The 24,088-nt window shown below is 45.2% G+C and overlaps 1 protein-coding gene across 4 annotated transcripts in view; it reads left to right on the forward strand.

The window, feature by feature from the left end:
* Nucleotides 1-23,380, forward strand: part of JCAD (junctional cadherin 5 associated) — a 104,021-nt gene extending 80,641 nt beyond the window's left edge. For all 4 annotated transcript variants that reach the window (XM_023218102.2, XM_023218103.2, XM_023218104.2 and 1 more), the window contains 2 exons: nucleotides 6,569-10,326; nucleotides 18,268-23,380. In XM_023218102.2, the coding sequence (XP_023073870.1) occupies nucleotides 6,569-10,326; nucleotides 18,268-18,302 (3,793 nt within the window). In that variant the 3' untranslated portion in view covers nucleotides 18,303-23,380. The remainder of the gene's footprint in view (nucleotides 1-6,568; nucleotides 10,327-18,267) is intronic.
* The last annotated feature ends 708 nt before the right edge of the window (nucleotides 23,381-24,088 follow it).

A 24,088-nucleotide genomic window follows, 5' to 3' on the forward strand; every position in this document is an offset into this window, starting at 1 on the left:
AGGGAAGGGTAACTGTCTGTCTCACTTCCCACAGAACCCCCAGTTCATCAGGCAGGCAGCAAGCCTCTAGCTGATTTTTTAAGTTAATCCACACATCTATCCCGTGCTGCTGGGTATCAGGCCCAGTGCCAGGCTGTAGCTGCCCCAGTGATAACAAGTCAGTGTGGCTCATGAGGACCTTGGAGGCCACTGAGAAGATGGAGAATGTAAGCCAATGGTTACAGGCATTCTAAATGTTGCTATTTTTTTCTTTTCTTTTTTTTTTTTTTTTGTTTGAGACGGAGTCTTGCTCTCTACTGCCCAGGCTGGAGTGCAGTGGCACGATCTCGGCTCACTGCAACCTCTACCTCCTAGGTTCAAGCCATTCTTCTGCCTCAGTCTCCCAAGTAGCTGAGATTACAGGTGCCTGCTACCGCGCCCAGCTAATTTTTTGTGTTTTTAGTAGAGACAGGGTTTCATTCACCATGTTGGTCAGGCTGCTCTCGAACTGCTGACCTCAGGTGATCCGCCCACATCAACCTCCCAGAGTGCTGGGATTACAGGCGTGAGCCACTGTGCCTGGCGCAAATGTTGCTATTCTAAGGAGACTTTCACTTTTTAAAAGAAGGATATCATTTTCCATTGTGGTTGAGAAGGAGTTGTGTGAACGAACAGAACTGTCTCCTAATTTTTCTCATAATTAGCTGCTGCATATGCAGTGAGTAGATTTGCTCATTTTCCGTTAAACATGTTGTTTTCCACCTGCTCATATTTCAGATATTTCCCAAGCAGTTGCTAGCGGTTGTTTCGTTGGCCTCATCTCTCCTGAGATGAGAGATGGGGCTGTTGGCAAGCGTAACTTCTGTTTCACCTCCATCCTGTTCGCCCGGGAATTCTGTGTAAAGACCCTGCTTGTCCCATTGAACTCGTGGACACAATTTGTCTGGGCGATCACATTCCACTTTGCTTTCCTTATCTTTTTCCCACCCTGTGTTAATGTGTTCAGCATGTTTTCTTAAAAGTGCCATTGTTAATATCTTTTAAAATGTAAGATAATTAGTTTCATTTTTCTAAAAAGAAAAATTTGATCTCATTTCCTTAAACATATCAGAAAATATATTTTTGGCTTTGAAACCATATGCAGCAGTGCACATTTTAACTGGTAATGGGCGTCCTATAGCGAAGCTACTAGAAGAGCCATTCTTGCTAACTTGTCTGAAGGAGAAATCTACCAGAGCAATTCCCATGGCGAGTGCGCTTGCACCTGTCAGAGCCTGGCCCTTGCTAGGTACAAAATAGATGTTTATTAATTAAATGGTTTATAGTTTTCTATGATGTGTGGACTGCGTTGTAAAGTGGATAATTTAAAATTTCCCAGATGACCTGGGTTTTTATTAAATTGGAATTTTGGCACCTTGTGCAAACAGAAGGAAGTTTAACCCAAAATTCTTAGTTATTTTGGTTTGTTATATATGGCAGTTTTGACAAAGTTAAAGTGATAATGTAACATTTTTGGGTGGAGAAGAAAACCAACCACGCTCCCTCTGTAGGAAGTGACGGGCTGTTTGTTTTCTTGTCCTATTTCTGTCATTTTTTATCTGTCTTCTGATTATGCTTATGGCGTGTACTTGCACAAGTAGCACCTTAGGATTTTAGCCCCTTCTCTAAGCACACTGTGAAACCCGAATATCAATTGAGAAAATGCATCAAAGCCACACGGTATGGTTTCCTCCCTAAAGTCAGGCAATCCAGGAAAGCGTTCACAGGACTGTCAGGAATGAGAATGGTGCTTAATAAAAGCCCACTCACCATCAGCCTAAGAGCAGAGGTAAGAGGGTAGATTGTTTCTGGTGCAAAGCACCAACCACATACTTCCTAATGATTTCTTTTAGCCTTTCGCAGTGGGGTGTAACAATTGTAATGCCTTCTTACGTTGTAGTTTTTAAGTCTTGACCTTGGATTTTCTATAGAGCCTGAGAGCCTAGAGACAGCAGGTGCTGAAGACTTTTCAGTGGTTCATGTTCTACCGCATTTCGCAGGCTACTGATGGGCGGTCACACGGGAGTCCCCAAGGGCGGACTCTGCAGCTTCTGGAGCTGCAAGCCTGGCTCAGCTAAAGTGGGGAGAGAGGGAGGAAAGGGATGTGGAGGGGGGCCAGTGGCGATGGCTTTCAAAATGAATAATCTGCATAGAACCTGACCAGGAAGCCCCCTTCTCAGCACTCAAAACTCAAATGCTCAAAACATAATTTCAATGACAACAAAAGAAAATGATCTCCTACTACTGTGCCCGGTGTTAAGACAGCTTATACCACGTACAGGTTGTTAACACAGAGGCATTGAGGCTGTTCAGTGGCAAATGCCTTACCTCAGATTGATTTTGGATATTTTCTGGTTTTCCAGCCCATAATTAAGCTTTGCTGTAAGTGGCTGCCTAACAAGTTATCAGGGGGTAGAAGCAGATACAGAATAATAATAATAATAATAATAATAATTATTATTATTATTATTATTTTTGAGGTTCAGTCTTGCTCTGTCGCCTAGGCTGGAGTGCAGTGGCATGGTCTCAGCTCACTGCAACCTCCGCCTCCCAGGTTCAAGCGATTCTCTCACCTCAGCCTCCCGGGTAGCTGGTAGCTAGGTTTACAGGCACCCACCACCACACCCGGCTGATTTTTATATTTTTAGTAGAGATGGGGTTTCACTGTGTTGGCCAGGCTGTTCTCGAACTTCTGACCTCAGGTGATCCACCCACCTCAGCCTCCCAGAGTGCTGGGATTACAGGCATGAGCCACTGCACCTGGCCTTGGATAGAGTTTGAGGGTCTATCTTTACCTTTTAAGGCAAAGAGGTAATTCCAAAATAAGAATAGTAGCAATAAAAATAGAAGTTTTTACCAGGGCTCCTGCCCACAGCCTTCTGCTTCTGTGATTGGAAGGGCTCTCCTGCAGCCCAGTCCCCAGCAGGGACTCTTCCCAGGCTTCATGCACTGTTGCTGCATAGAACTGGTGGCCTTGCACCTCCCGGTTTCATGTTGTGTTCAATCGCTGTGCCACCAGCTGAAAAGCAGACTATGTTGCCGGAATCGTTTGAAACCACAAAATGTATAATGACACCTAAGCACATGGGGAAAAAGAAATTGACCTCACTAGTAATCAAAGAAATGCAAATTAAAGTAGTGAGAAGTTATGGGGAAAAATAGTTGTAATAACTGGGGTTATGAAAAGGTTCAACAAGACCGGCTGTCCTCTGCACGACAGGAGGGCCTATAAATTGGATAGTTTATCTAAGGTCATTTTGACAATATGTGTCACACAATACCCCATGATCTACTCACTTCTTTTCTAAGGACTTACTCTAAATGATCTGAGCTCTGCATCCCGTGTTTGTGAACAATGGTGTGTCTCAAAGTGTTTTGGAATAGAATCCGTATCAATGTCCAACATTGGTGAAGGGTTAAGTAACTCCCGTGTGTGTGAGGGAATACAACTCATCCACGAACATTAAGCACCTGAGGGGGTTTGCATGACACTGGAAGAAGTAAAACGTGGGGTTAATTGAGCGCTTTAGGTTCCCATTTCTTGGCTTAGAACTCTTTCCCAAATCCTTGCAAGCTGTGCAACTTGGGGAAATCATTTAACCTACCTATGCCTCAGTTTTCTTATCTGTAAAAGTGGGAAATAGTGGTAATTATAACGTTGAAATGAAATAATTTAATTGGCATGCTTAGCACCATGCATGGTACAGCATGAGTGCCCAGTAAATGTTAATACTAAGCAAGTTACTGAACACTTGTGCCTCAGTTTCCTCCTCTGTAAAATGGTAATGACCGTAGCTCCTACCTCAGAAGGATGTTGGTGAAGCTTAAATGAGTAGGCAGAAAGCATGTGGCATGGACCTAGCACACAGCAACCACTGTGTAAGTGGCGGCTGCTGTTTGTGCTACAAGTGTCAGGAAATGTTGAAATGTTCACATAATACCAGATACCTAGTAGAATACTCAGGCTGTTCAAAAATTCACATCCTCACACACACAGGCGAGAAGATACGTATCAAAGTAACCATCTCTGAGTAGAAAGAGTATAAGCAATTTTTGTTTTTTGTACTTTTTTATATTCTTCCAACATTCATTTTCAACAGTGAATCCATTACTGTAATAATTTAAAAAGCAAACAGCTATCTCAGACTTGAAACATTTTTCAGTGTCAGCCCAGCCCGTGGTTAATCGAAACTATTGAGTCCCCTGAACTTCCTTCCAGTTAATGGTTTTTGCCTATTATATGGCCCTAGTCTCTGATCATTCATGGGTTGTAGCTTAATATTTCTGCACATTATGTTCTTCAGATACTTTCCTTTGGTTGCATTAGAACTGTGATTCTGAACTCTCCAGGCGTGCTAGAATCAGTTGGGAGATTTTGAAATATACTGGCTTCTCATTAGACCAATTAAATCCAAATATTTGGAGACGGGCCCTGAGCATTGGTATTTTTTAAAGGCTCACAAGGAAATCCTAATGTGTGGCCCAGTGGTGAACAACACCCTGCATTTGATACTACCATTTCCTGCCTTGCAGAGAGTTTCACCCCATGAACAGGGCTCCCCTCTTCCTCTAGTCAATCTCAATGTGAGCTCTAGCAGTGTTTCCCAAAATTTAGGATAAGAATCCTGTGAAGTGCTTGTTAAAAATACAGATGGGGCCGGGTGCAGTGGCTCACTCCTGTAATCCCAGCACTTTGGGAGGCCGAGGTGGGCAGAAGACTTGAGGTCAGGAGTTGGAGACCAGCCTGGCCAACATGGGGAAACCTCGTCTCTACTAAAAATACAAAAATTAGCCGGGTGTGGTGGCAGGCGCCTGTAATCCCAGCTACTCGGGAGGCTGAGGCACAAGAATTGCTTACACCCAGGAGGTGGAGGTTGCAGTGAGCTGAGATTGTGCCACTACACTCTAGCCTGGGCGAAAGAGCGAGACTCAGTCTCAAAAAAACAAAACAAAACAAAACAAAACAAAAAACAAACAGATGGGCCAGGCGTGATGCTTCATGTCTGTAATCCCAATGCATGAGGAGGCTGAGGTGGGAGGATTTCTTGAGGCCAGGAGATCAAGGCCAAACTGGACAACACAGCAAAACCCCATGTCTACAAAAACATCTTAAAAATTAGCAAGGCATGGTGAAGTATGTGTAGTCAGTCCCGGCTACTTGGGAGGCTGAAGTGGAAGGATTGCTTGAGCCCAGGAGTTTGAGGCTGCAGTGAGCCATGATTACACCACTGCACCCAGCCTGGGTGATAGAGTAAGACCCTGTCTCAAAAATAAATATATAAATACAAATATAAATACAAATGCCTGGGCCCTAACCCAGACCTATCAAGTCTGAACTTTCAGAGGGAGAGACTTGGTAATGTGTATATTTTACAAGCCCACTGGGTGATGCTTACCATCAGAGAGATGAGGAGACTCTGCTAGAGACATGTTTCTTAGTCTTGGCTGCACACTGGGAATCCCTGGGGACACTTGGAGAATATCGGATGCCTGGTTGCCTCCCCCTGCATTTACCACCCACACGTCTTAAGATTGTAATGTAATGTGTCTAGGATACAGCCTGGCATCTGGATTTTTGAAGTCCTCCTGGATTCTAATGTGCAGTCAGAGTGAACAACCACCAGCAACGATGGTTCTCAAAGTAAGGCCCTGGGACCAGCAGCATCAGCATCACCTGGGAACTTATAGATTATAGAGCCCCTCTCCAGCCCCTCTCCAGATGAGAAGCTGGGGATGGGACCCAGCAATCTGTGTGTTAGCAATTCCTGTACTCAGTGATTCTGATTCTCACTAAAGTTTCAGAACCCCTGCTGAAAAGCAGTGTTTTTAAAAGCAGGTTCCCAGATTCCCTCCCAGAGATTGCACAGAATGTCTGGACTGAGCCGGTAATATACTGCAAGTGGTCCAAGACCACACCTTGAAAAATGCTGCTGTATGGTTAACCCTCATTCCCTTGGGCATTTTTTTGGTCTTCTTATGAGGCAGGGCCTCACTGTTGCCCAGGCTGGAGTGCAGTGATACCATCACAGCTCACTGCAGCCTCCAACTCCTGGGCTTAAGCAATTCTTCTACCTCATCCTCTGGAGTTGCTGAGATAGGTGGGCATTACCATACCTGGCTGATTTTTAAATTTTGTGTAGAGACAGGGTCTTACTATGTTGCACAGGCTGGTCTCGAACTCCTGGCCTCAAGAGATTCTCCCACCTTGGCCTCCCAAAGTGTTGGGATTACAGGCATGAACCATGGTGCCCAGCCTCCCACCGAACATTTTAATGTTTATAAGGACCTTGACATCTCTGGAGTATGCCCAGCATCCCTGTATTCTTGTGGGTTGCCCACTGCTGGCCCTTCTTGGCCCTTGATACCAAAACGTGTGGCTGTCTTCCAACCATAATTAATGGGATATGTTTTCTTTCAAGCTGGCAAGTACTGTGGCTGGGAACCAAGTTTTCCAAGTTGCTGACCTGAGTTTGACTTCGAATGCCGGTCACAGAAGCAGATGAAGACATATTTCTTCTGTGCCTAACGTCTGTGACTCTTTGTTTTGTAGGTTTTATAATCAACCCACCTCAGCATGGTCCTCTCATCCCCCGACTGGTAACGACCAAGCCTACCGGAGGAGAGGTCGGCAAGAAGCCAGGAGCCAGAAGCCGAGGGAGCATGAAAACCTGGAGGCCAGAGGAATGGCCCAAGCCCACAGCCTGCCTGTCCACATGAGGGAGGGTCCATGGGAAGTTGGAGGAAGGTCAGAGCATGTGATGAAGAAGCCAGTTTGGGAAGAAGAATTGAGAATGTCGGGTCCTGCCAAGTGGCAGAATGTCAGCCTGGAAAGTTGGAACCAGCCAAGGAAATTAGGGAGGCAGATGTCTGATGGGGATGGGGAGAGACTGTTTCAAGACCTGTACCCATTCATTCAAGGAGAACATGTGTTGAATTCTCAGAACAAAGGGAAATCCCGCTCACTGCCTAGAGTTCTTTCCCCCGAGAGTCTGAGTTGCACCGACATTCCCATTCCATTCAATGAAAGACATTCACCTAAAATGCCACCGTATCCTCCCACTTGCACACCGAATTTGGACTCCACGAGGAATTCTGAGAAGGGTGGCTGCCCAGCCCCATTTCCCCGGCCTAAGTTTGGGAGGCCCCTCAAGCCCCCATCTTACAGCTCGCACCAGCAGTCTAGGGGAGGAGCGGACAGCAGTGACTCTCAGGACAGCCAGCAGATGGACGCCTATGTCCCCAGGCATGAGCTCTGCCTGTCCGACCCTGGATTGGAACCTCCAGTGTACGTGCCTCCGCCCTCATACAGATCGCCCCCACAGAACATCCCAAACCCCTACCTGGAAGACCCAGTGCCCATAAATGTATGTAGTGATCACAGTCAACAGCAGTCTCCGACCGAGAAGGCTGGGGCCAGCGGTCAGCCTCCTTCGGGCCCCCCTGGAACTGGGAATGAGTATGGTGCGAGCACCCGCTCGCCTCAGGGGCTCCCTGCACACCCCCGACCCGTCACTGCCTACGACGGCTTCGTTCAGTACATTCCCTTTGATGATCCACGGTTACGACATTTTAAACTAGCTCAGCCCCAGGGTTTCTGTGAAGACATAAAGCTTGACGATAAATCATATAACTCCAGTCCTGTCACTGCCCAAGAGCCGGCTCATGGAGGAATGCAGCCTGATGGTGCCATTTGGAATCCACAGAGCTTAATACCCCTGTCGGGGGATCAGAGAGGCCCGGTCTTGGCCAATCCCAGCCCCCGGTGGCTGTGGGGCCAGCTCCCCGGGGATGGGGAAAACAGTGGCCTCCCTGACCAGAGAGGCCGCTGTGTGGCGAGGGGACAGTGGCCTGATGTGAGAGGCAGCCAGCACGGGCACACTGGGAGACAAGTTTCCTCCCCATACTCACAGGGCGAGAGCACCTGCGAAACTCAAACCAAGCTCAAAAAGTTCCAAACTGGGACTCGGACCAAGAAAAGTTCAAAGACAAAAATGAATGAGACTATATTTTGTTTGGTTTCTATCCCAGTGAAATCAGAATCACATCTGCCAGATAGAGATATGGACAACAATGACTTAAAGCCCAGTGCTGATCAAAAGAATGGGTCTGATAAGAGCCCGGCTCTGCAAGAACAGAGTCTGCTGAGCATGTCTTCCACCGACCTGGAGTTGCAGGCCCTCACAGGAAGCATGGGTGGGAGAACGGAGTTCCAAAAACAAGATCTAGGGGAACCAGAAGAAGACAGACAAACAAATGACCTCAGTTTCATCCACCTTACAAAGCACAGAGAACTCAAGCATTCTGGCTCTTGGCCAGGGCACCGGTACAGAGATCAGCAAACACAAACCAGTTTCTCCGAGGAACCCCAAAGTTCACAGCTGCCCCCTGGTGCAAAGCCGGGAGGGCCGAGTTGTGCAGCTTTGAGTCCAAAAGGTTCGGACCCTGCTGCCTCCGAAGCTCAGACGCACACAGCATTCCCTTCTGGTGATCACAAACAGAGGCCAAGTGCCCGTAACCTGAAAGGCCACAGGTCCCTCAGCCCATCCAGCAACAGTGCTTTCTCAAGGACTTCCTTGTCCGTAGATCAGGCACCGGTGCCAAAAGCAGGCCGAAGTCAGCCCTGCGTGGATGTCCACGGGCTTGGAGCCCACCCTGGGCCTAAGCGGGAGGTGGTGAAGGGGGAGCCCACAGGCCCGTGCAACAGTAAACAACTCTTTGGGCAGTTTCTCCTGAAACCGGTCAGCCGTCGTCCCTGGGATTTGATCAGTCAGTTAGAAAGTTTTAACAAGGAGCTCCAGGAAGAGGAAGAAAGCAGCAGTAGCAGCAGCAGTAGCAGCAGTGAGGAAAGTGAGGCAGAGCCACAGCAGGAGAACCGTGCTCACTGCAGACAGGAGGATGTGGGCTTCCGCAGAAACAGCCTGGAAATGAGGGCTGAGCCACAGCCGAGGGTGTGGGTGCCGGAGAGCCCTGGGTGCAGGTCGGGAAGAGGTAAGAATAAGTCTGAGAGCTGGAGTGAGGAGCTGCAGCCTGGCCACCCACGTGCCTGGCCTCCATCGCCAGGCCGCTTTTGCATGGAAGACGGTGGCGGTGCACCTTTGTGGTCAGCAGATGGAAGCATGAGTGCAGAGAAGAGACACCTGGAGGTTAGCAATGGAATGGATGAGCTGGCAGGTAGCCCGTTTCCTGTGATGAGAATGTCTTCAAGATCAAGTGATGCAAAACCACTGCCCCCATCCTATCCAGCTAAACCTAGGGAGCCCCAGGAAAGTCAGAAAATCACCAGTGCTTTCAGCTCTGTGAAACCAAGTGAAATGGTCCCTCGGAAGGTTGACAGTGGTGGAGAGAGGAGCACAGGGCTCCCGCTGTCCCTGTCTAACAAGAACCGAGGGCTCTCAGCTCCAGACTTACGGTCTGTGGGGCTCACCCCTGGGCAAGAGCAGGGTACCAGCGAGCTAGAGGGGTCTTTGGGTGAAGCGAGCACAATAGAAATCCCCCCAGGTGAGTCCTTGCAAGCCAGGGCTGCAAGGATCCTGGGCATTGAGGTAGCAGTGGAGTCCCTCCTGCCGGGCACCCGGAGAGTGGGACAGAACCAGCATGCTGAGCCTGATGCAAGTGCCTACACCCCAGAGTCCCCCCAGGAAGAGTTGCCATCTCGCCCAGCACCGGCAGATGTCCCCAGGGTGTCCACTGATGCCTTTTATGGCAGGAGGAAGTGTGGCTGGACTAAGAGCCCTCTCTTTGTAGGGGACAGGGACAGTGCCAGGCGGGCTCCTCGGGCTTTCGAGCACTCAGATGTGGACGGGATTGTCACCAGCACAGACCCCGTCCCTGAGCGTGAGCCCAGCCCCTTGGAGTCCAAGTTCTTCGAGCGAAAGGATGTGGAGACAAAACCACCCTTCAGGTCCACTTTGTTCCATTTTGTAGAAAGAACCCCAAGTGTGGCAGGCTCAGAAAAGAGACTCAGAAGCCCTTCCAAAGTGATTGAAAGTTTACAAGAGAAACTGGCCTCCCCGCCTAGGAGAGCAGACCCTGACCGCCTGATGAGAATGAAAGAGGTGAGCTCAGTGTCCCGGATGAGATTCCTGAGCTTCAGGAATGCTGACTCCCAGGAGGAGGCCGAGGAATTGAAGGCCACCATGAGGGGCCAGGCTGGGCTCCCGGGAGGCCTTGTGTCTCCTGGCAGTGGGGACCGGGCTCAGAGAGTGGACCACTCACTCTCTGTCTCTAAGGGCAGCATCTCCAGGGAAGAGAAGGAGCATCCGGCAGCACAAAAGGAGAAGAGCGTGGATCAAGACTTCTGGTGCCCAGGTGAGGAGTCAGGCAGGCAGGCAGGCAGGTGCTCGGTATGCATTTGGAGTTTTTAGTCAGTACAGAATACCAGGTTGGTGGATAATGTAAATCTGCATATTCAGAAAAGATCAAGTTGACCCTGGGAATTGTTTTATCAAAAGATTCCTCATTTTCGAATAATTATCCAGAAGCCATCTTTAAACTTCAAGATCTTGCAGCATATTTATTTTATTTTTTTGAGATAGCATCTCACTCTTGTCGCCTGGCTGGAGTGCAGTTGTGCAGTCTCTGCTCACTGCAACCTCCGCTGCTTCCTGGGCTCATGCGATCCTCCCACCTCGGTCTCCTGAGTAGCTGGGGCCACAGGCGTGCGCCACCATTTCCAGCTAATTTTTTAACTTTTTTGTAGAGACGAGATCCCACTATGTTACTCAGGCTAGTCTCAAACTCTTGAGCTCAGGTGATCAGAAGAAGAGTTGAGATAAATGTCGAAAGATCCACATCATAAGCCATGGACTGGATGGGACCCTCTGTCATTTAGTCCAAGCCTGCTCCCCGCCCTTCCCCTCCCCTCCCTTCCCCTCCCCTTCTCCCCCCTTCCCTTTTTTTTCTTTTTGAGACAGAGTCTCACTCTGTTACCCAGGCTGGAATGCAGTGGCACGATCTTGGCTCACTGCAAACTCAGCCTCCTGGGGGCAAGCAATTCTCCTACCTCAGCCTCCCAAGTAGCTGGGACTACAAGCGGGTGTCACCATGCCCAGTTTATTTTTGTATTTTTAGTAGAGACGGGGTTTCGCCATATTGGCCAAGCTGGTCTTGAACTCTTGACCTCAGGTAATCTGCCCTCCTTGGCCTCCCAAAGTGCCAGGATTATGGCATGAGCCACTGAGCCTGGACCAGTCCAAGCCTTTTTACAGTAAGGGAAAAAGAAAAACTTGGCCCCACAAGTTGAGTTAGAGGAATGCTGTCTCCTGAGCTGGGCCCTTCCGTCTTCCTACCCAGTCTTCAACAGGTGGTTCCGCTCCTCCTACCCCTTTCTATTTTCTGTTTTGAAACCCAAGAATATTGAAGCAGATAGAAAAGAGCCATTGTTTCAGTTGGAAGTAGTCAGAGATTTCTATTGAACAAAAAAATGTACATAGGCACTCTCAAGTTTCCCCCAAATACAGTGGGATTCGTAGGGGTGTTAGCCAGTGTTGTTCCTCTGCTTCTTATGCGAAATACATGATTGAAATAATCCTTCATCGGGGCTCTTTGGATCCTCTAGTTGGACAAATTGGGGCTTTGCAGTGGTAGAGAATACTGAGAATGTGAAGGCTTTGCCATTATGGTGGAAAAGAGTTACCTGCCCATTTTTTGAGCTGTCAGGATTTATTGTAGTCTTCAGTGTAATTCCTCTGCAGTCCCCCTTCCTCCTCAAAAAATCTGCCCACTAGACTTTAAGGCTAGTTAAAACTTGTCATAGACTTCTAAAGCAAATTTCTTCATCTATAAAATCAGGATGATTTTCTCAGTCCTACATCTTCCTGAAAATTGTAAGGAGTTTAAAATAAGACAAATAAATCCTGTTACAATAAAATAGCAGTTGGTAAATATTTCTATGTCTCAGTTCATGGACACCTATTTCAGGGAGGTTTTTGATTGTTTTGAGATAGAGTCTCAATTTGTTGCCCACGCTGGAGTGCAGTGGCATGATTGTAGCTCCCTGTAGCCTTGAACTCCTAGGCTCAAGCCATTGTCCTGCCTCAGCCTCCCAAGTAGCTGGGACTATAGGCATGCACCATCACACTCAGCTATTTTTTTAGTTATTTGTAGAGATGAGGTCTTGCTACATTGCTCAGGCTGGTCTTGAATTCTTGGCCTCAGGCAATCCTCCTGCCTCAGTTATGGTGCCCAGTCCAGGGAGTATTTGATAACACAAAATTTCCAGTGCAGAAAAGCACTCCCTCATTTTTAGCTTGACTGTTTAGCATGAGAAGGTCCACTAGGTATCTAAAAACACCCAGGTAATGCAGACTTTCATTTTAGCCAGTTATTAACAACACCTCCTTCATGACCTTTTTGGGTTTTTTTTTTTGTTTGTTTTATTTTAACCATCGCTACTAACAAGCAGAGCATTTAATTATTTTTTTCTCTTCTCCATCTGATGCATTTGCTAATACACAATAAAACGGCCAAAAATCTGCAGCTAGAGAGCTACTCGTGTTGACAGCTTCCTCGGGCATTTTCAAGTACAGTCATGTGTCGCTTAATGGGGCTGCACTCTGAGAAATGCATCATTAGTAGTTTCATCATTGTGTGAACGCCATGGAGAGTGCACTTGACAAACCTAGATGGTAGAATCTACTAAACACCTAGTCTTCCTGGTAGAGCCTATTGGTCCCATGCTACAAACCTGTACAGCCTGTTACTGTGTAAAATACTGCAGGCAATTGTAACCCAATGGTAAGCATTTGTGTATCTAAATGTATCTAAAGAAAAGGTAGAGGCCGAGCATGGTGGCTCATGCCTGTAATCCCAGCATTTTGGGAGGCCGAGGCGGGTGGATGACTTGAGGTCAGGAGTTCGAGACTGGTGTGGCCAACATGGCGAAAACCCGTCTCTAACTAAAAACACAAAAATTAGCCAGGTGTAGTGGCAGTCACCTGTAATCCCAATTACTTGGGAGGCTGAGGCAGGAGAATTGCTTAAACCCGTGAGGGCAGAGGTTATAGTGAGCTGAGATTGCACCATTGCACTCCAGCCTCAGCAACAAGAGTGAAACTCCATCTCAAAAAAAAAAATGCACAGCAAAAATATGGTATAAAATATTAAAAAAAGAAAGGACTACTTTTATAGGACACTCACCATGCATGGAGCTTGCAGAACTGGAAGTTGCTCTGGGCAAGTCAGTGAGTCAGTGGTAACCGAATGTGAAGGCCCAGAGCGTTCCTCTACACTACTGTAGACTTTATAAACCCTGTACACTTAGGCTATCCCACATTTGTTTAGAAATTGATTGCACTATGATATGACGTCACTAGATGATAGGAATGTTTCAGCTTCATTATTGTCTTATGGGACCACTGTCATCTATGTGGCCCGTCATTGACCAAAACGTTGTTCTGTGGTATATGACCATAATTGGAGGGGAGAGCACCATTAGGGACGATGTCTCACATTTGTTTTGCTCAGGTGGCCCACTATGGGCCTTTCATGTGATGGTCACCAGGCCTCAATATTCAAAATCACTCGTTTTGAGAACAGCGGAGGTCGTATGATGGAGGTAGTAATTCTTTTGACATATGTCCACTTTTCCACTCACTGTTGCTTCACAAGTTAGAGTAAAGCCTTGTTGTTATGTCACTGATAAGCGCTTGGACTTTGCTTTCCTTTTGATGTATTTAATCATTTTAAACATAAGAATCCTCATCTTTTCCCCACCCCACTGCTGCCCCCGTGACCCCAGCATGCTAGAACTGCTTCATTGCTCCTAAATTTGTAGCCCACTTAAATTCAAGCATCTGTTCTGGAACTGTAACACAAGGCCATGCCATGTCTACTCACACCACCCCACCCTACACACACACTCTCGTGTCGTGCCTGTTGTATCATCAAGTGTCTTTATTTTAGATTAAAGTTGATGGTTTCAGCTCACATGTCTTTAGTGGTCTTTCATGCCTCTGGCTAAGAAATCAGCAGCCCAAAACCAATTCGGGTCACAGATTCCCATCTTTGCTGGATGACTGATGCTCCAATTCGGAAGTGTCATCCCAGGCATTGATCGTACACAGAACCTCCCGGTTCCATCATCCTCTGTTGCAAACCCTGTTAATATGAGTCCAGGGGAAGATTGAGAAGAGATATCTGTGTGAGGCCCGAAATGAGAGAAATCGGGGAAGGCTTCATGATGCCAGATCACGCCATGAGAAGGCTGGACACTAGCACCTCTCCGAGGGCATTAATATGTGAAATGCCCACCAGGGCAGTCCTCAGTAAGTTGTCCTCAGCTGAAATGGAACCCACAGGAAACAGGATTCTAAATTCTCCAGGTAACCACCCTACCCTCTAGACCTTTGTTGTCCAATATCGTAGCCCCTTGTCACATACAGCTACTGGGCACTTGAAATATGGCTCATGCAAATTGAGATGTGCTGTAAGTGTAAGATACACACCAGATTCCAAAGATTTAGTGCAAAAAAAGAATCTAAAATGTCTCAAATCATTTTTATATTGGTTACATATTGAAATGATATTTTGAATATATTTGGTGAAATATAGTATTTAAATTAATTCTACCTGTTTACTTTTATTTGTTTTAACATAGCTACTAGAAAATTTAAAATAATGATGATTGGGTGTGGCGGTTCATGATTGTAATCCCAGTACTTTGGGAGGCAGAGGTAGGAGGATCATTTGCACCCCAAGCCAGCCTGGGCAACCTAGCGAGACCCCCATCTCTACACAAAATGAAAAACAAAATTAGGCATGGTACTGCATGTCTGTAGTCCCAACTACTTGCAAGGCTGAGGCAGGAGGATCGCTTGAGTCCAGGAGTTTGAGGCTGCAGTGAGCTGTGATTGTGCCCCTGCACTCTAACCCAGGTGACAGAGTGAGACCCTGTCTCTAAAAAATAAAGTAATGTTTTGTGGCCCACATTATAATTTTATTGGACCTGGACAGTCCATGAGCTGAAGAAAGAGCCCAGGGGACTGTGGGCAGCAGGCGTGTCCTGTGGAGGTGTCTCTAGGGTGCCTGGCACAGAAGACCACGGAAAAGATGTGAGCTGAAATGACCATCTGTAATCTAAAGACACTCGATGGTGGGTACAACACAGCACAGATAATAAGGGTCTTGAAGGGTGTGTGTGTTGGGTGGGGTGGTACAGACAGACATGGCATGGCCTGTTCAGTGCCTAGTGTTATGTAAGGTGAGGCTTAGCCTGGAAGAAACTAAGCATCTTAATAACAGATGCTCCCACTAGCCGGAAGTGTGACTTCCACACGTTCTCATAATTTCGTGACCGCACACCTTATTCTCAATGGAGAAAAAGACACCTTTGCTCACAGGCGGACCCTCTCAGAATGTGAGCACTCTGAGGCTGATTGAGCACAGAAATGAAGCACCCAGCTATTAATGTCTTATATTGTCTCACGAATGTTGTTAAGCATCAACAGTCAGGAAGAACTTACGTGAACTCCCCTTCCTTTTAGCCAGATTATCCCTGCATGCAGCTGATGATGTTTTAGCAGGCGCAAACTTCTTTTCCTAAATGCAGAGACTGTCCCATCTGGTTAGTAATGTAGGGCTTAAAGTACTCTGAACGCTGTCTCAGTCATCACAGTCGTGATACCTGTTGTATCATACATCTGTCTCAGCCAGGTTGTAAAGGAGTGAGGAGGATGTGTAAGACGTTTTGCTGCTGGAGAAACTGGAATGTCTATGGCCTTTTTAATGCACGGTTGTCCAGATAGATTTCAGAAAAGATTGTTTTTCGTTTTTCTTTTCTTTTTTTTTTGAGACCGAGTCTCACTCTGTTGCCCAAGCTGGAGTGCAGTGGTGCGATCTCAGCTCACTGCCACCTCCACCTCCCAGGTTCAAGTGATTCTCGTGCCTCAGCCTCCCGAGTAGCTAGAACTACAGGCATGTACCACCACACCTGGCTAATTTTTGTATATTTAGTATTTTAGTAGAGATGGGGTTTCGCCATGTCGGCCAGGCTGGTCTCCAACACGACCTCAGGTGATTTACCTGTTGCAGCCTCCCAAGGTGTTGGGATTACAGGCATGAGCCACCTCGTTTGGGATTACAGAAAAGCCACCAAAAGATTGTTTTTCTAACTTTTCAGATACTTCCAGATTTCCTTTTTTTTTTATTTGTTAAGTGAATCACCTTTTTTGACCATGCTGAGACTTGCTGTTTTTTTTCCTTTTTCTTTTTTTCCCAGCTTTATTGAGGCATGATTGACAAAAATTGCATATATTTAAGGTATAGAACACGGTGTTTTGATTCATCTATAGATTGTGAAATGAGTACCCCAGTCAAGGCAGTTAACATAGTCATCTTCTCTCATAGTTACCAGTTTTTCAAGTGTGTTGAGAACATTTGAGATGTAACTCTGTTAGCAAATTCCAAGTGTACATGATGGCATTAGTAACTAAAGTCACCATCCTATGCACTCAGTCTCCAGTACTTACTCATCTTATCACTTAGAGTTTGTAGCCTTTGGCCAGTATTTCCCCTTTTCCTTTACCCCAGCCCCTGGCAACCACCCTTCTAATCTCTGTTGCTGTGATTTTAGCTTTTTTTTTTTTTTTTTTTTTAAAAAGATTCCACATATAGGTGAGATCATGTAGTATTTGTCTTTCTGTGTCTGGCTTTTTTGACTTACCATAATGGCCTTAAGTTTCTTCCATGTTGTTGTAAAATGGCAGGGTTTACCTATGTTTTAGGGCTGAATAATATCCCATTGCGTGTGTATATACAATTTCTTTTTTTCTTTTCTTCTTCTTTTTTTTTCTTTTGAGATGGAGTTTCGCTCTTGTTGCCTAGGCTGGAGTGCAATGGCACGATCTCGGCTCACAGCAACCTCCGCCTCCTGGATTCAAGCAATTCTCTTGCCTCAGCCTCCTGAGTAGCTGGGATTACAGGCATGCGCCACCATGCCCGGCTAATTTTTTGTATTTTTAGTAGAGATGGGGTTTCTGCATGTTGATCAGGCTGGTCTCGAACTCCCAACCTCAGGTTATCTGCCTGTCTCGGCCTCCCAAAGTGCTGGGATTACAGGCGTGAGCCACCGTGCCCAGCTATAGAATTTCTTTATCCGTACTTCCAGTGATGAAAACCTCGATGATTAGGTAGTTTCCTATCTTGGCCATTGTAAATAATGCTGCAGTGAACTTGGCTATTGTAAATAATGCTGTAGTGCAGGTATCTCTTCCATACTGATGTCCTTTCCTTTGGATACATACCCAGTCATGGGATTGCTGGATCATATGGTAGTTCTATTTTTAATTTTTTTTTGAGGAACTTCCATAATGTTTCCATAATGGTTGTACTCCTTCCAGATTGCTTAAACATTTTTTCTTTAAAAATTAAGAAGCCTTTGAGCTGCTATGGCAGGAAAATCTTACCACAGGAGGTGCACGCATGAGCCTTAGGTTTGTCTGGATTCCAGACAGACATCTGTGAATTGGAGGTTGTGGGACTTGGCAGCACCCAGCAGCAGCAGTAGTGGCAGTTTAGGATGATTGCTCTTTTGCATGGTGTCCCGTTTTAGAAATCCAGGTCATCTGGGCACAGATTGGGATTTTTCCATTGCCAGCAGTAGAATGGATCAGTGTGAGGGCCCAGACTGGTACACACCTGTGTTAGAAGGCTCTAGAAGCCTTCCACTGACAGGTGAGCATCCAGCCCTGGGGCTGCCTGCTGGTCAGTGGTGATGAGAGACAGAAAGCCTCTCTTTGCCAGCCAGGCAGTCAGGATGTGAGGATCCTCACGCCTTCAAGGGACAGCGTTTGATCACAAAGATGCATATTCTAAAGCAGGCTTTCTTTTGAGCTGTAATTTACCAAAAAAAAAAAAAAAAAAAAAGAAGAAGAAAGAAAGATAAGACTTCTTAATATCAGCCAGATAAGATATCTACCTTAATATCAGCCAAACACGTCACTGCCAGTTTGGAAACACTGCGTTTAAAGTGACGTATATTCCACGGTGAACAGGAAGGAGCCGCCGAAGTATTAAGCAGTTCATATTTTCCCATCTGTGTTTGGGTAATGACTATGCACATTCCTTGAAAACAGGCCTTTTTGACAAATTTTTTTTACTCCTTAGTGAAAACATTATTGTTAAAATGTCCAAAAATTAACCTTTATACATTTGTAGCTTTTGTTCCCTAGACAAATTTGTGGTCTAAGGATTAAACAGAAAGTAGAACAGTTGAATATACCGCTGATTTTCTTTTCTTTTCTTTTTTTACAGATTCCTATGACCCTAGCAGAGTGGAGAGGGTGTGAGGAAATGCTGGCGGAGCTTGCATTCCGTTGCTAATTGAGTATTCTCAAGGAGCTGAGAGATGTAGTCTATCAGCCCACTTCCCCATGTAGAAGCTGGAAGCTGCTGGGTTTTTAGCATCCTGATAACATTCTTTACCACTGCCACTAGGAAACTTGCCATCCTCTCAGAATTGCTTTGTGGTGATAAAGCGATCGTCCGTTGAAACCATCTGTTTTTATAGCATGAAGATTTAATGCCTATAATTAGGAAGGAGTTTTCACAGAAACCCTCCCTCATGACAGATTTGACCAAGCTGGTAAATAGTTGGTGTTGCTCTCGTTCTGGGTGAAGATTTCAACATGGAAGATCTAGCAAATGCTTTGGAAAGGCCTGTGAATGGTGTGCTCCCCTCTGTGTCTCCATGGCCTGCAGTCCATGCTCTTGTGAAGGAGTTTGGGACACAGGCTGTTGCCTGGCGTTTCAGCACTTCCAGTTTAGGGGAAATGTGAATCAATAGGTATGATCCATTTCTAATCAATTTGACCTTCTGCTGCTGGAAGTCACTTTACTTATAAGTAACTTGCCAACAGAGAATAAAAGCAATATCTTTTAAGTTCCTGAAAAATTAAAACTTGTATTGTAATATACTAAGAGTATTATTTATCTGGCAGTGAAATATTTTGATCAGTTGCAAACATGCCATTGTCTGCTTTGCACTCAGTATTATCTATTTTTATTTTCTGTATGGGTATTTAGAAATTCTTTATATGAAAAATAATTGCTGGTTTAAAATAGACCATTTTAACAAAGTGACTATTTCTTTTTACGAAAATGCTATTTTTCTATGATGTAAACAATTGTTAGGCGGCAGATTTTTAAGGAAGTAGTATTTTATTTAAGAGTCTGTATCCCTTTGTGTGAGAGGAACCCAAAGAGGGTTCACTTTTGCTTTAAAGCTCTGTCTCTTACCCACTGACAACTCTGCTACTTTTATTTTATCTTAGAAAATGTCAATATAGACATATCACAGGGTTAATAAAATAAACTTTTCACAAAGATTTTTGTACAAATGTAGCTATCAGGTTATATTTGAAAATAACCCTCTCAAAACCAGCCAACATTGTTATGACAATTTTTGCTGCCATATCAACTAGAATTACCAAAAAACATAGTTTTATCTTTGTATGTGTGTGGGGATCTGCCCTGAAACCATGCTTTTCTCCCCACCCCGCCATGCCACCCCTTTAAAGAAATACGTATTTTTATCTAGAATGATCTTGAATTAGTCTCTGCATATTTTTAGAAAGTGCTTGGGGACGTTATATATATGCCATTACAAAAGTATTATGAGGCCTATGTATTCTACTGTGTTTAATATTGCATTAACCTGCACAAAGTTTATGCATTTTTTCCTTCTTTCTAAGTAAGGTATTCTTGATAGCTAACATTCCCTAAATCATTGCCCTTCCCTCCCTGCCTGCCTGCCTGCCTGCCTTCTTTCTTTTCTTCCTTCCTCCTTCCCTCCCTCCTTCCCTTACTACCTCTTGCCTTCCTTCCTTACCCCGTCCTCCTTTTCCCTTTTATTTTTTTCCCCTTCTCTTTCATTTTATTTTCTTTTAGAGAAACCACCTTATCTATTTTTAGACATTTCAAATTCCTAAAATGTGAACCGTTGGGTGATCTCTCCTTTGGCCCTAAAACGGCTGGCCTGGCTCTCCCGGCCTGTTCTCATCTGCACCGTATGATTTTATTTCATAACAACTTTATGTATTTGGACTGTAACAAACAAAACAGAATCTAAGTCGCCCCGAAAAATCTTTCCAAATCTTTTCAAAACACTTATCTGCAGTCCAGAATTCAGCTCTTACGAAAAGGGAAGAGTGCACTCCAGCTTTCACAGCAGCAGTATGCGGAGGAAACAAAAAGCTCCTCTTCCCAGGAAAAATTGAGTGGGGAAGAGTTCAGACACTGTTGTCGTTGGCGAATCATTCAAGTCACCTGGTAGTACCAAATAAGGGCTGAGGCGCCTGGAGGTCTTTGTGGGGTCTTACTTCCCTCTTTAAATGCAAATGTAAGAAGGTATATGTGTATATACATTTATGTACGTGCACATGAATACATGTACGTGTACGCATACTTACCCATACGTGTATATGAACTCCATTCTGACTTCCTCTGAAATTTTGTTGATACCATCTAAATACCTCTTTGAATCAAAATAACTGAATTTTAGTTCATTCCTCAAGAGAAAGAGAAGGATCCCCGAGGAAAAAAAACTGTTGTACCTTCTGTGATTCTCAAACCAAACTGCGATGCCCTTGTGTTTTGTTATCTTAAACTGTTACATCTTTCTGAAACCATTCTGAATTAAGTTGAAATTATCAACATTTATACTTTAACTGTTCTAAACTTAAGCCTACATGTAAATCTTTTTTGGGGGGAAGGTAACTTTAAAAATTTAACTTGAAAATTTGACCTTTAAACTTTCATATTCTAAGGTAAATAATAGCCTATAACCAACAACAGCTTTCCCAGAGGTCTTGAATTTAACACTAATTATTCAGTTGTTTCTATTTCTCATACATACATAACTTTGTTATTTTTTTGTGGCTGGAAGAAAAAGTTTCTATATTTTGTATTTGTCTTTGTTGTTCTCGTGCCCACAGTTTACTGTTGGTGTTTAATAATTTGGAGCTCATAAAATTAAAAGTTGTAATTTTGACCATTTGGACTAAAAATTATATGAGGGATTACATGTGCAATGGATTAGTATTTCTTGATTTGCAAAAGAAGGGATAAATGATGGTAATTTAGCTCAAATTGCCTTTCTTTGAAGAAAATTTCTGAATGACTGAAAACCAAATATCTATATTATCACTTTCAACCTCATGTTTCTGCAAACTACAGAAAAACTCCTCACTGACAATGCACCCAGCCCCTGACTGGGTTTTCAGGATTATGTCCATGTGCATAACTGCTTGGATTTCTTCTTTTAAAGTCCCTAAAACATGAATCTGTTCTTCGAGATCCTGGTTTCCTTAGCAGAGTTCCTTGCTGGTTTCATTCATGTGGAAATTCTAAGTAGAACTTTTGCTGCCCCATTTTACTGTTGGTGAAGGGCCATTGTTAATGGAAGTTTATGTTTTAAAACTCAAATGACTCTGAAACCAGACCCTGATAATTTTTTTTTGCGATAGCAAAATGACTTATTCTGACAGCATCTCGGTTTTAGGGCTTCTGAAGAAGAAGGATGAAGCTGATCAGTTGAAACAACTACTTTCTCAACTCAGAGGCAGAAGGGTCTGATGGAAGACAGCATTCACCTACCTTTCATCCTGTGACTCCCAAAGATCATGTTTGTGTGTTCTGGCTGAGGTTTTTATTATCGTTTGTTTTAAATGATTAAATAATACACAATTAAATGTCAGGATAGCATCTCTTGCATAGGGACCAGTGCAGCAGAATTGTCTCTCTCTCCGTATTTGAGCTTAGAGAAACATTTCCCATGTCGTAAGTTCTTAGAAGCAATTAGTTTAGCGTTTGGGAGCATTGTTCTACCAGACCCATTTGTGCAGGGGAGATGAAGCTTAAAAGATGGGCTGTGGGGTGGGAGTGTGTTTCTTAAGCCAAAGCTGTTGCAGGCCTGGGGGATTTTTGCTTTTGCTTTTTGTTTTGTTTTTGACTGCAGATTCTGTACATCTGTCTGTGGGAGGAGAGTTGCTACTCAGGACAGGATTTAAGAGACACATTCCAGTGACCTTTAAGAATCTGCATGGCGGGAGGTCCTTCTCCAGGAGTGTGGGTTGGTCCACTCTGGGACCCACCACACTAAAGAAGGGGGAGATGATAAAATAACATTAAAGGAAGAATGGCCTCCAGCCTGCAGGTTTTGTTGGAAAGAAAGAAAAAGGGAGTCATTAAGACCACAAATTCAGATTGAGGCCTCTTGACAAGGTTGATGTGGGCTAGCAACCTGCCCGTCGAAACAGTCCTTGGTTCATCAGCCGTGTGAGGAGGCAGCCAAGGCTCCTGCAGATTCCTGACTGACCTCGGAAAGCCTCTGTGATACTTGTGTGTACAAATACAGCAGAGGACCGGGAGGTCCTTGTTCTGTGGTCTCTGCTTAGTGACTGAAACTTAAACCCAAAGGCAAGTCCAGTTTGTCTGGCCGTTCATCCCCATGCCTTGAAGCAAGTGAGGAGGGACCCTTTCCGTATGAAAGGCAGGCCCTGCTGGGGCTTACAACCAAGCCAAAGGACCGTCTCTTCTTTCTTCCACCTCCCTTCACCCCTGCCCTGCAGCAGAGCCGAGATGTGAGACATTCATTGTCATGGAGCAAGGAGACAAAGGCAAGTTCAAGTTGAGAAGCATATGGCAGCAAGCAGAAATGAAAACAATATGTCCCAGCCAGGGGGAAAAGCAGTTTATTTCCAGATTATAAAAATCAATGAAATACTCTCCACCTAGGTCAGCTGAAATTTGAGCCCTCACAGGCCTGTAAGAGAAGTTAAGCAGAAACATCTCAGGGGGACTTCTAAAATTTGGTGAAGACAAGGCCTTGCAACCCCAAAGAAACTTTTTTTTCCCCCCTTGAAACAGGGTCTTGCTCTGTTGCCCAGCCTGGAGTGCAGCGGTGCGGTCATGGCTCACTGCAGCCTCAAGCTCCTGGGCTCAAGCACTATCCCCACCTCAACCTCCTTAGTAGCTGGGACTACAGGTGTGCACCACCGTGCCCGGCTAACCACAGAAACTTTCATCTGTTTATTCTTTCTTTGGGCACCATTAATACCTAAGACAGGTAGAAAGGGTCCCAGAAAGACACAATTGGTAATGGCCGATTGCTGGCTGCAGTCACCACCCCCAGATCAGGCTGGTACAGGATGCCTTAAGGTGATGAGAGGTGAGGGTGGATGAAGAATAATGAGCACAGGGAAGAGAAACAGGACAAAGCAACAGATAAAATGCCGGCAAAGCACAGATGAATGTCTTCAAGAAGCTCTTGTATTTCTCTACACAATGTAAATATCCTTGCTATTTCAGGATGGTGGCTGGCCTGCTCAGTAACATACATGTTCCAAATAAAGATTTTGCATGAAAGCACCTATGTCTGTTGTCTCTTACTGTGGGTGCAAGAGCTGCCCTAGAGGCTGGTTCCTGAAGGGCAGCAGCTCAGATGGTGTGGGTAATGCAGGGACAGGTAGCCCACAGGGTTCCAGCACCTTTGGTCTCCACCGGGATTTCCTGGGAGTTAAAGCTCCTGTTTACATCTCCCCCAAGGCTTACTGACATTGCGGAAAGAGGCCAAGAGTTAATGTGGGGACTGGGTGTGAATATTGACTCAATAACCATGTGGCCTTGTACATATCACATCCCTGGCTTCTGTGTCCTCCCCAGCCTCTCCTACCAGAAGAACATCAGAATCCAATATACAGGGAACCTCCAGCACATTGTGGGTGTCGAGTGCATGGAAAATGAAGCTAGAGCGGTGCCTTCTGGGGAAAATACTTGCCTGGCAGTGTTGTAGGTTTTACCCTCCAGGCTTCTGTCTTCTTGTAGGACGGTTCTGGAAGGGAGGGAGACTCGGTGCAACATCATACTCTCCAATCGTTTCCAGCATCAGACCAATAAACCTCTAAGCTGTTGTTTCTGAGTTTTTAAAAACATGGTCCTTCTTTCCAGTGTAGGCTTCCTCTCTCTCCCGTAAGCTTTTGTAAGCTGTTTTCCTCATTTCTTCCTTGGCTCCACGTGTGCAGAGCCCCAAAGCTTGAGGATCCCAGGGCCCTCTAGGTAGTCTGAAATTTCAGAT

This window comes from Piliocolobus tephrosceles, chromosome 9 (genome assembly GCF_002776525.5).
Source record: "Piliocolobus tephrosceles isolate RC106 chromosome 9, ASM277652v3, whole genome shotgun sequence".
Lineage (NCBI taxonomy): Eukaryota > Metazoa > Chordata > Mammalia > Primates > Cercopithecidae > Piliocolobus > Piliocolobus tephrosceles.